The sequence below is a fragment of the Liolophura sinensis genome, chromosome 10, assembly GCF_032854445.1.
Source record: "Liolophura sinensis isolate JHLJ2023 chromosome 10, CUHK_Ljap_v2, whole genome shotgun sequence".
Lineage (NCBI taxonomy): Eukaryota > Metazoa > Mollusca > Polyplacophora > Chitonida > Chitonidae > Liolophura > Liolophura sinensis.
The window spans coordinates 4716210-4729640 of NC_088304.1; the positions used below are offsets into that span (position 1 = coordinate 4716210).

General features: G+C 41.9%; 1 protein-coding gene across 1 annotated transcript; it reads left to right on the forward strand.

The window, feature by feature from the left end:
- The first annotated feature begins 1936 nt into the window (after positions 1–1936).
- On the forward strand, positions 1937–7742 carry LOC135476790 (metabotropic glutamate receptor 2-like). Its single transcript, XM_064756922.1, has 4 exons — positions 1937–2784; positions 3772–5248; positions 6152–6364; positions 7602–7742. Exons 1-4 carry the CDS (start codon positions 2005–2007, stop codon positions 7628–7630), a joined length of 2499 nt encoding a protein of 832 aa, XP_064612992.1. The 5' UTR covers positions 1937–2004; the 3' UTR covers positions 7631–7742.
- The last annotated feature ends 5689 nt before the right edge of the window (positions 7743–13431 follow it).

A 13431-nucleotide genomic window follows, 5' to 3' on the forward strand; every position in this document is an offset into this window, starting at 1 on the left:
CCGAGGCCGAAGAATGGGCTTACGTTTTCTACTCCTAAAGGTTTGTAGACCAGTCATCTTACCTACAATCATCACCAAACATGTATAGGCAAGCCATGTGACGCAGTTGGTCTGACTGTTTACCATTCATCTTACTCTGGGGACGTGTAGTTGCCAAAGGGAGATAATCCATGGCATCAGTAATGCTACACTTCCATGTATGAATTCTGTACTGAACTATCAACCAACCCACTGATGTTACTTTTGTTAGATTGGTAGATCATATAAACGGATGGAAGATAAATGGTAAGGAACAGTCAAGATATTACCGCTGATAATAATACATAGAGTGAGTGAGTGAGTGATTGCTTGGGGTTTAACGTCGTACTTAACAAGCTCTCTGGTGCTGCTTCACGGAGGCGACTTACCGAAGCACCGATGCATCTCCGTGGAGTCTATGCATCCTTGTACGCTCTCTGCATCCTGATACCGACTATGCATCCTGGGACCCCTTATGCGTCCTGGGACCTTCTATGCATCCTGGTACCGGCTATGTATCCTGGGACCATCTATGCATCCTAGGAACCTCTATGCACTCTGATAGCGTCCATGCACACTGGTACTCTCTATGCTTCCTAGAACCCCAAACACCCGCTCACTCACTAGAACCCTCTATGCATCCTGATACCGGCTATGCATCTATGCATCCTGGGGCCCTCTGCGCATCCTGATAATACTATGCACCCTAGGACGCTCTATGCACCCTGATACCATCCATACATCCTGGGACCTTCTATGCATCCTGATACCGGCCATGCACCCTGGCGCCCTCTATGCATCCTGGTACCCACTATACATCCTGATACCGGCTATGCGTAATACTAGTATGGCAAGACAATTCGAAAGACTGCGTTATTTTTCCATTCTGCAATAAGCATTTCTATGATATTCAGATTTAGGGTAGGGTATTCATTATTTTTATAAACGTATGGACACATCATAGGCCACTATCCGTGAAATGTATCTTTAAATTTGATGTACGTGAAATGCCAATTTATTCATCACCGATTTCACGCATTTAGTACCTGTATTAAAATGGCACATTAAAATTAAAACCAGAGTAGAATTCACAGACTAAGAAAACAGAAGATTACCAAGTTCATTCTTAATTTTACACGATTTTATTTCATGGAATAGTTCCTCCACTGTTTGCTTCTGATCTGACTGCACATAGACCTGCACAGTAACGATCATCTGTGAGACTGATATACCACTGGATAACCATAGCAAGCTTGCTTGTTTCAGATGGCGTGGTCATTCTTCGTGGCCGTGATCATAGGCTGGACCGTCGCAGCGAACGCCCAACAGAATGTTACCTCTGTCCCAGAAGTTGGCTCGTGCCCCGCAGACAAAGCGGGTTGCCAATCTGTCGACCAGAACGTGTTCATATTTCCCGCCTCAGGAACGTCGGCTCAGGAACTGTACATCGGTGGTATCTTCCCGGTCCATGATCGAGGGATTGAGCCGTTTTCGTGTGGAATGATCAACGTAGAAAGTTTTCAGGAAATGATGGCATTCCAGTGGGCCGTTCAGACATCCGATAAGAGACTGGTTGGCGCGATTCCCGTAGCAAACAAGGGCTCCGTAGTCTTCGACACTTGTGGGACAGATTATTCCGCTACGCAGTCCATCCTTGGATTGGAAACGTGTAAAAGTAAGCCCAACCACGTTGGAGTCTCCACACCAGATTCCATCAGTACGTCAGAACGCCACGTTGTTGACAGACAGAAAATCCTTGGTTTTGTAAACGCGGTAGATAGCAGAAATGGGCAAATGGAGACCGAGGCCAGTCATATTATGCTGGGGCTTCAGAAACCGGTTATCAACACGGGCACATATAGCGCTGATTTTGCCTCTAATAAACCAGGGGCACGATTTAACTTCGTGACACCGACTATTAAGCAGGAAATCGAGGCGAGCACCGAAATCATTAGAAAGAGTGTTTTTGCCGAAGAGATTTTCGCTATGGTCGTTTACTCCAGCGATGAATCTTCTACCAACGCTTATAACGAATTTAAAATTGCGGCTAGTGCCAAGAATATTTGCATTGTGTTCGAAAGCAGACTTGACACACCTTTGCAGGAAAGTCAGCTGGAGGATGCCGCCAGTGGTATTTTGATGAACCAAAATGCTCGTTTCGTTCTGACTCTTCTACCAGAAAGTGCCTTCCAGGAATTATACTCACGAATTTTGGGCAAAACAAATAATGTTTTCAATCTGACCTTTGTTTTCCCGCCGTTCACTGAAAAGGCGAGCAATATAGTACTGAAATCCAGTGTTCATGCCTTGGGGGCCGTTCAACTGCGCCACGCTCCGGGGCCAAGGTTTGAGGACTTCAGGCAGTTCTACAGGAACTTGGACGAAAAGGCTTTCCCGACTGTGCCACTTTTTGCAGAGTTTTGGCAGCAAAGATTCCAATGTAATTTACAGGGACAAAATGGGAACAATGCCCTACGGTACAGAAAATTTTGTAACAATTTAACGCTGTCTCTCAGAAATGATGACATCACATCAAGAATTGGCTACGTCATCACTGCTGTAGACGCCCTGTTGATGAGTATTAAAGAAATCTGTCCACGAGGAGACATTTGTCAGAGTCTAAACCAGACCATGTTTGATCAAGCTATCCCAAAGATTGTCAAGAGGGGCGAAAAGGTGTTCGACGCAAAGACTGGTGGACCGACATCTTTCCAGTTCGATATATTTAACCTTCAGAAAATGGAGAAGGAGGATCAATACGTTCAGGTATGCAACCATTTAGCCTTACATTTTTAGACAAATTTAATGGTATAGTTTAATTTTTGTAGCAAAAAAATTCTGGGTTGGGACATGCAATTTTTTTAAAGGCGCCTTGTTTGTTAACGCCACGTTTTAGACATGTAACCATATAGTGTTTCTCTAAGAGATAACACGTCAGTGGAACTTAACTGGGATAACTCTAAATTGGGTCGTCATAAATGATCATTTTAAAGCAAATCGTGTGCCGGGAAGGATAATGTTTACTGATTAATGTTCCAACGCCGTTAAATAAAGAACAAAAAGTAGATCTGTGAGTTAGTAAAGGGCAACAAACAGGGGATATATACAATTAACATGCTTACCACTTACTTCACACAGTTTACAAACTATTGGTTTTAGAAATTAAAACACAATGGCATGTATGCTAGCATCAGTGACTTTGCCCCTGGCCAATGAGGTTGCATCCTTGAGTCTAGTTTTGGCTGATATCACCGCGGCTTTAGCTCAGGATTTGTCTGGTTCCTGGCCAAGGGAAGCAGACTGGAATACTGTCCACCACTGAGTATATACATTTCTTTCCTGGCTCACCCGGTTTTCTTAACCCAAGTCGTCGATGAGTGGAAATGTGTGGATTTCCGACCATGCACAGGGAATTCCCGTCTCTCATTGTCCTTTGGAGCTTGGTTGCTGTCGCTTCTGTGACCGTTTGCGCAGTCGTACGTTATAGTCATTGACCACTTGTCATCAGCTATATAAATGTAATGTGCATATCTGTACTGTCCGTGGGAAAGTTCGTTAGCAACTTTCCAAACGTCGCTGACTTACCTTGAGCTCTCCACCGATGAAGCTATCATCGTATAATTGAAAAATTCTTGTGTGCCGTTACATTGCAAATAAATTGACAAAGAATAGTAATATATAAATAATAGACGTGCATGTTTTTTGGACTCCAAGTATTTGATTTTTATATATGTAATATGCATTTTCATTCAGGTGGGAACCGTAAAACAGGATGCCCAGATTAGCTATTTGAAGGGCTTTAGCATCATGGCATATCAACGACACAGAGGATCTGGTAACGACGAAGTGGTGCAGACGAAACCAACGTCTCTCTGTAACCCACGATCATGTGAGGCGTGCCGAGCCCCGCCTCCAGTCGTCACGACGGTCCCGCCCCCCAATACCACTGTGACGGACGACATGGAGCGAATTCTGGGCTCTTACGGTCCCCTGAGAACTCATCGAATTGCGAAGAACGCCTACGTCACAGGGATCTTCTTCCGACAGTTCCGTGAAGATCGGCAGTACACGAGCCGACTGTATGCATCAGACTATAGAAGCATTTGGAGTATCGCCTTGGCGGTTCTGGCTGGGCTAGGAATCATTGCCGTTATCCTACTAGAGATTTCCCTCATCTACCTTATTCTCACCTATAAATTCGAAGGCCCTGAAGGGAAGCGTCGGTCCCACTTAAACCTGCGCTCTCTGTGGTTAGGTCAGCTACTGCTATTCGGGATTTTCCTGTCCTACCTCACGCTCTTCGCTTACCTGCCCGTGCCGACAAAGGCCAGTTGCGGCATCACCCGCTTCGGAATCGGCATTTCCTACGCCATCATTTTCTCCTGTCTTCTTGTTAAGCTGATGGTTATTCTGCATACCCGGAACACAGCAAACTACATCCCAGGGGAAGTGAACTCCTCCTTTCAACACAGTATCGGCTACATGGTCTCTATTTTTCTGATCGCTTTCTCTGTCCAGCTGATAATCGCTATTCACTGGCTGATCCAGGTTCCCCCAGAGGCTGTCCTCGTAAGAGACAACGCCGGAGATCTGGTGTGGATCTGTAATCACTACACGTGGTCGCTCCAGCACGGCTTCTGGGAAATGCCCATGTTTTTCAGGACGGAGTTCGAGAACCATATCCTGTCCCTTATCTACATCATGTTCCTTATTCTCCTGACTTTCTTCTTCGCCCTCAAAGCCTTTCACATTGTCGTTAACATGAGGGAGAGTCGATTTATCGCCCTCGCCACTGGCATCTCCATACTGATCTTCATCGCCTGGGGTCTGATCGGAGGCCTCCTCCGGAACCACGAAAAGTCCCACGAGATCGGGGACGGCTGCATCGGCTTCGGGCTTTTCTTCACCTCCACAGTCATCCTGTTCGCATTATTCCTGCCCAAGGTGCGACAACTCGTCGTGATCGGAATGGAAGGCGTGTTCCTAGAGGACGACAAAGAGACGACGTACGCCAGTTCCATATATTCGCCAGCCTCAGTTATCTCTCCCAGTGGACACAGAAGCATGTCTGGTTACGCTGAGGGTAGCGTAATCGGCATGCACCCCATGGACCGTAGCGTCCACGTCGTTAGCGACGCTCACAACTTCTCATCGGATGACATGAGTCGTCCCATTATTACCGTGGACACCAGCTTCATGTCCCCAGATCCTCCTTTTATTTACGATCCACGTGAGTATACGGCTTTTTAAATATACGAGCAGATAAAGACATTAATAGTGGATAGACAGAGGAGTTATATATTTATTCATTTGATAGGTATTTCACTCATACGACAGCCTCCAGCATTATGGTTCGAGGAAACGGACAAAAAGGTGCTAACCTAAAAACATAATCAACAGTACTAAAATGAAAATCCTATTTTTGTATTTATTTATTATCTGATTCGTGTTGTACGCTGTAAGAGAATATTTCACTTATACGACGGTCAGCCTTATGGTGGGAGGAAACCCGGTAGAGTATGTTTTTGCTAATAGGCCATAGTTTGTTAGTATCGTGAATATTTCGCAGGAATATTTTGGCGAGACACATTGCTTGTGTTTGGGCGGGGCAGGGTGGGGAGGGGGGGATTAAATAATGCACGTCACATATTACTCACACCTTAATTGTCTTCCCACCAAGTCTTTAGTGAGTTATCAATTGCAGGGAAGGTGCTCTTGGATTACTGGGATTTAATCTTCTTTAACAAACAAGATAGAATAGATTGATTTATCTCGTTTTGTGAACGGCTGGTATTTAATATCCAAAGCACAATTAGTGGCACGTACACACAATGCATAACGGAAGGTACTGTCATGATATTAAGCACCAAAAGCCTTTTTTGTAGCTTTTACATATTCCCGATTCCATATATATATATATATATATATATATATATATATATATATATATATATATATGTGTGTGTGTAATTACAGACATACAGTATAGAGAGTAAAACCAGAGCATCGACTACATTGTGATAACTGGCAAATGGTCATACGTATCCGGTGAAATACGGCCTCTTGTCAATTTACCTCAGTCAGGGTTTTATTCTAACTGTTCATGCAAATATGTCTTTTCTCTCCTTTTCAGACGCTCTGCAGCTGAAGCATCCCCGAAGCTCCGGGCCGTCCTTGTACAGTGTGCGCAGTACACCAAACCTATACGATCCCCCAGACGTGTACTCGACTAGAGGGACAAAACTCACGCGAAATTTCACGGGAAGAAGTTACATGAACGAGACTTTCTCAGGATCAGAATACCCTTCACTGTATCGACCAAAGTCTGAAACTCACCTGTACAAACGTGAGTATTACCAAATATCGAGCTTTTAATGTTTTTCCCATTAACCCCATTTTTCCAATCAAGGGGAGATCACTGCGCTTGTAAACAAGCCTAACGCTACCATAGACCTTGTTCTTCAAAGTAGATTATAAAAAAGGGAAAGCATAGGTAAATTTTCAACTGATGAATCAGTCTTTAAAGTGTTTACCTTTAGCTTAAAGTGGTATTATTAATTTTCTACGAGGTGATTTTCAGCCAAATTACACAATTATAAAACCAGCATGTCAGTAATCATATAACAACAAATGAAGCATTTAGAGTGATGACACGAGGTTGCAACAGGACGTCCATATCGGCATCTATTGTCACCATCGTGTACTACTATGTGTTTGCAATTTTGTGAGAGTATATGTAAAAATAAATAATTTTATACTAGTACTATGTGTTTGCAATTTTGTGAGAGTATATGTAAAAATAAATAATTTAATCCTACTGGTCCAGTGTATTAATTATTGCAAGCTATCCATAATATCGTTAGAAAAATATGTTTATGGTAACCAGCCAATACATGATCAGTATGATTAAGGACGTGCAGCATAGAGAGTAAAACCAGAGCAGCCACGACAGTTTGATAGCTGGCAAATGGTCGCATGAAAATACCGCCTCTTGTCTGTTTACCTCTGTGAAGGTTTTATTCTAACTGTTCACTTAGAAGCATAAATAGTAGCAATTTACACGCCCCCTTGTTCTATGGCTTACTTGTTAGACAACACTGGTCTGGAAATACTAAGAAAAATACTGTGTTGTCGTCACATTTAAAATACATGGACATCAAAACAACGCAAATTCTCTCCCGCTGAGTGACAGGTTACCATTAAGGGATGGTAGAGCAGTACTGTAGTTGTTTGAGATATACGTATTCCAGGGGCTTTATATTTTCCGTTAATGGAAATGACATACACGAGGCATGTTGACATGTTTTACTGACAAATAGGTGTCTGAATCTGATGTTGACTTGGTTCGAATATCACAGTTGTCTCAGTTAAGTTATACCACTAGAAAAATGTGCTATAGCGAGGATTACATAACCCAAATAAAGATAATGCTGCTAGAAATATTCTAAATTCCTAATAGACATGACCGGATTCCTGTGAACCTTAAGTAGATACTCTGATATCCATTTCATGAATTAAAAACAAAGCAGGACAAATAATGCTAATTTGAAGCACATTCTATCTTGTATTTTCTTTATTTTCAGATCCTCGATCGGAAATAGGATCCCTTTGAAGAATGTATATTTGGTTCTCCCTCGGATTTATTTATCCGTGCGGTGTATACAGGCGCTGAAGACTGATGCCATTTCTGATCGCCATGAACTTTGAACTTTGTGAAACGTCTACTCTCATATTTATTCACGCTGATGTAAGTGTAAATTACAATTTTACTGGCAAATCAAATCATTGGTATTTCCTACCCAATTGTTTTGGTCAAACTCAGCTCAGATGTCCCGTTTAATGGACAAATTTGACTTATCTGGTAACAAAGCCAGTTCAATCTGTGAGTCTGATTTGTAAATCTGTAAATACATGTTGATTTTGTAAATATATGTGTTCAATGCATTTTTGATATATTATCGACATACTATTATCCTTATAGCGTTTTATATGTATAATATAAGATATCGTAAACACTCATATCAAACAGTATCTAACCGTGATTTTACTTATTTTGATGTAGTTAAAAATTTCTGTACAAAATTTAATGGTGGTGGCACAGATGTAATCTAAACGTAGGAGCCGTGCATTCCCTGAGAGAAGAATGGAAGTGTGACCAAAAATTGCAAGTCGTTGAAATCTCGTTTGTGAAGAGTAGACATGCGTATACCAATCGTCAAACCTAAAGGGCGTTACGGGTCAAAAATCACAATCCCTTAAGAACTTATATATTCTTGTAGCAGGAAAATGGGACGGATAAAGCATCCAACAGCTGGATATGTGTAGGAGACAATTGCATGTATACATTCGCCACGAGTGCTCTGAAACAATACAATTCAGAGATTGTAGTCATTAATCTCCAAATTGACTTACGTCAGTACTGTCCACCAAATTACTCAGTCCAGGCATTATGACCTGTGATGATAATGACACACAATGCAGTATATACAATAGTCCAGACGCTTGACCCGATCGACATGTGGGGTCAAATACACACCACCAACATAGCTTCAGAGGTAGCTTTCTGATTAGCTGTTGGCAAATCTCTCTTTAAATCATGACAGCCTCGTTTTCACTGACAGTTCAGCAACTTATGGACCAAGGCTCTGGGGAATCCCTCACTGACATATGACCGTACAGCGTACATCTATCAGTAGTCTGTTATCGTTATCAGATTCACCTTCCCTGACCTAACATCTGTCCTTACAACTAAAATAATTCCGTGCAGCTCTGTGAACTCTCACGCATAGATCCTGTCAAGGCACGAAAATGCTTCTGACAAGAGAAATTCACAAGCGATCGCCTCTCCTTAGCAGTTCAAACTTTTGAATTCTGCGCCAATGCCCTGAGAACATTTCCGCCAATGAAACAAAGGCAATTTTAGCAATGGAGGTAGTCAGTACTGGACCCAGTGTTGTCAGATCAGGGAAGGTAATACGGGTCCAGGTTGTGGACTATACATGCAAATGTACCTTACAGAGTTATGTCCCTTCACTAATCACAATACACTTCTAGACCATGTACCATGATTCCTTTTCTTTAAGGAACTATTTCTTAACGTATCTCTCATTAAGAATGTCTGTTGCGTTGAGAAGCGTGGTATATATTACTCGTCTTACACTGTCCAAAAGCATAAACCTTGTTATTTAACAGGTTGTAAAATTTTCCAGAATGGTTTCTTTTTCACCACTATTGATCACTCCAGATATTTTAAAATCTGGATGCTGATGCTGAAGTTTTACTGACAGACCGGCTTCATGGAGGTTTCATGAATCTTAGCCATTCAAATCCGACATCCCTTTGCTACTCCTTAACCACAGTGGGTTGTTCAAAGATAATAACAAGACTCACATCCGAAACTACACAACACACAACTCCTCAAAATAATATCTCAGAAAAAAAATATAAATAGTAAGTAAAGTAATTTGTAAGAGAGAAGTGGTCATCAGTTTTATGTGATGCAGTGAAAGACAGTCGATACGATAGGCATGCCATTCAATTCAACTTTCGCAAGAGGATCAAGGGAAAGTCAGAGGTAAGAAGTTCCTCTCCGAAAGCGAGTAGGTTCCGTTCTCTGGCATGAGTTATAATATGTTCATTAACCCAGTATTTATAATCTGCTGAGCTCAAAATCCATAAATCATAGCCTGGAAATGTCTTAGCAGGCTGCGTTTGAGGAATATGTGCACAGACAGGTAGGGTCAGGGAGACAATCTTAATCGGATATGACAATAAGAGCAAGATCACACGGGGGGAGCGGGGTTGTTGCTTACTGTAGATATACCAACCCACAAGACACAAACTATGTATCAGAACCAGAAAAAAACACATTGTTGACTGGTGTTTTACGCCCTACTCAAGAATATTTCACTTACACGACGGCGGCCAGCATTATGTTAGAAGGAAACGGTCAGTGGTGTTAACCTAAGAGCATAGTCGACAGCATTGAGAAACGTACTTAAGAACATTTTATTTTTACGACGGCGACCAGCATTGTGGTGGCAGGAAACCGGACAAAGTATTTTTTGTAATATGTCATAGTTTCTTTGTCTCGTTCAATGCGTTATTTTCACAACATAATTGTATCTTCAAAAATTGTCTTGAAAGCTAGTATGAATCTCGGGCACTCTGCTTTATGATTGGGTCTAATTCCGATTAACCCGGGGGTCTGAGATATATATTTTGCTATTGACAGCTTATTCTAGCATGGTACACGATTTGACAACTGATTTCGCTGTCGCCTAAAACATACCTTGCGTCTTTCCAAGATCATTGAAATCTGTTGACTGCTTCTCTTTGCATGATTTTATCCTATTTTAGTACTTCTTAGTTCTTTGGTGGTATGTGTTGAACGTCGTTTAAGGAGTTGGCCTTGCAATTGTCGATCCAGATCGTCCAGTTTTGTTGACGGCTGATATCGGAATGGGGAAACGGGTCTGGGACGGGACCGGTGCAGCGTGCCACTCTCTTGATAGAACGGGCCTTATGAATATGACAAACATTCCAGAGAAAACCTTGGAATAAACTATTATAATATATAAGATTTAAAATGCAAAAGACTGAACGCCTATTCCGCAAAATCACAGCCATACTGTGGCGAGAACAAGGCTGAACAAATGGAGAGTAAATGGTTTTCGAAGGGATGATGAGAACATCCAAAATAAAGCAAATATAGGCGGACGTTTGTATAATCAGCTACCAAAAAAGAAAACGTAAAATGCAGTTAGAATCAGACAACCGTGTTATTATATAATATAAAATCCAGAACATTTTACATAGTACTGAGTGAAACCAGTGATTATGATACAGGTCAATGACCTTTAAATAATAAAGAAACAGCATGTCTGGCAACGCTCTCAACCAAATGGAAAGTTGACAAGGTAACCATTTGCCAATAATCACACCGGCGTCACTTCTCAGTGTTTACAGTTCCATGCTGTAAGTCTTTGACAATGAATAGCCTTTGTGGAGCATTTAGGGGAAATCCATGCAATCAATTAGAATATATTTGATGACCTATATGACATCTGATCGGAACCATTTCTCCATAATCTCTCTGGAAGGCACAGGAAAAGAGTAGTTCAGATCATATGTGATCCAATAAAAAATAATGAATGCATGTCTATGGGTGTAATTCACAGTATAAATATTACACATAATAAAACATAATTTGGAAGAGAAATCACAAACATGACTTGTACATTTTCATGTTGTTAGGAGTGAAAAATTATTTGTATGAAAAAGTTTTTGCCTTCTCCAGGAGAACTTTGGACTTCATTTTTAGCATATATGGATTAATTTCTTATACACTCAGCCATTCTGAAAGCTTACGTTTAAAGGCGTCACGAGGGAAAACAGTATTATCCCAGTCGAAAAACTCAAACTGATTAAGACACCGGAAGTTGTCTAAGATGACATTTCCCCAGCGGACCAACATAATATCATGAGGAGATAAGAAGCCTTCAACCAACCTATGTAAAAGGCATTCGTACTTGAAACAAAGCAGTCTGTCGCCTGGTGCCTCTGGTGAAGCAACAACGACGACTTTCTTTGATTTCAACAAGGCGTCAAGAGAGGAAGACAAATGAAAGTTGTCAGGGGTAAGAAGTTCCTCCCAGAAAGCGAGCAGTTCCCTGTCCTTAACATGAGCTATGATATGTTCATTAACCCAATATTTAGAATCATCTGAGCTCAAAATCCATAAATCATAGCGTGGAAGTGCCTTAGCTGGCTGCGTTTGAGGCATATGTGCCCGCACAGGTAGGGTCAGGCAGACAATCTTAATCAGATATGACCATAAGAGCAAGATCACACGGGGAGCGTACTTACTGTAGATATACACACCCAAAAGACACAATCCTGGCATCAGGCCCAGGAAAACACACTGCTGAACTCGAAGTACAACAGAGGCCTGTTTATCAAACATATGTTCATCAGAGAGGACACTTTGATACATTTCCTTGTATGAATTGTTCAGTTCTGTTCGCTTAACTGGAATGAAATCATAGCCAGGAATTAACCAATTTATACCGTCTGGAAGACGTGGTTCCACAAGAATTGTCCACGGATGTTCAGGTGTGACGTTTTCAGACGTCTTGGAGCTAGCATTGTAGAAAGTTCGAGTTATGTAAAAAGTGTACAGACCAAATCTCTCCGGGGTCAGACAAAATCTGAGGTATAAGTCTGTATATAACGGTCTGTCAAGTTCGCCGGGGTCTTCATCATACGTAGATCCAGAGAGAAGTGTATTTACAATGATGTATTGATCTGTTTTGAAATTTCTCTGTTCAGCGTAGCTAGTAGAGACGAGGGCGTTAAGTACTGGCGAGCAGCCATTATAGGAATCCGGCAGGAGCACCGGGTCAATCTTACCGTTTATTTTGTAATGGGGACTTGGCATGTCATAGTACGGAGTGTCCACTGATGAATAGCGCATGGTAACACTCAGGACAGATCCCGGAGGCGCAAAAAGTCGAGTAAAAATGGGATCGGCTTTCCGTAGTACAAAATGACAGACGCTTTTGTCATTTGAAAAAAATGAATAATAGCCACAATCCTCTTCTGTAATATTTAATATAACCAACTGAGAAATTAATTCGGTGTTGTTAATTTTCTCTTCGATGCTGTGTCGTGACGATGTAGTTACCAATGTAACCTCACCCTTATCAACCATAAGCCATTACAGGTTTGGATTTTTGTCTGCTGAATGTAGGTCTATATGATACATACAGTCGAATGAAACATCCTCTCCTGCTGATCTGTAAAAGTACTGCACTGAAAATGCCAAACTGGTATTTCCTAATTCATCAGAGGATATGGCTCTTGTTATATTCCTATCACCCAAAAACACGTCATGACTAGTTGTGAGATTGTAGGCGTATCCGCTCATCCAGCCTGTCACTAACTTACTATTCAGAGCACATTCACAACCATACACGAGTAGCACAGCTGACAGTAAACACCTCAGTATATGACCACGGTGAGGAATCCAGCCGTCTCTCCTCAGAAAACAACACAGTTTGAACGTGTCGAGGGCACGCCCGCCATAAACCAGGGGACAGAGGACGAGCGCGTCCAGGAGGCAGGACCATAACTGAGACTGGACACCTGGCATAGGGCCTATTCCTCGGCGTTGTTGTTGTAATGAATTCTTCATTGATGAAACGCTCTCACATATTCTGTCTCAGACGGGGCTGTAGCCAGGCCTCAGTGTTCTCATTTGCCAGGTGTCGAACCCTCAGGATTCTCTGTAAGGCGGACACGTCTGCATTATGATCATCACGTGTGTTCTTCGACCCACCATTTCTTACCGACTTCGATCGACTTTCCCTTACATATAAATAAGAGGTCGACCTGTACCTGAGCAGTTAAAAA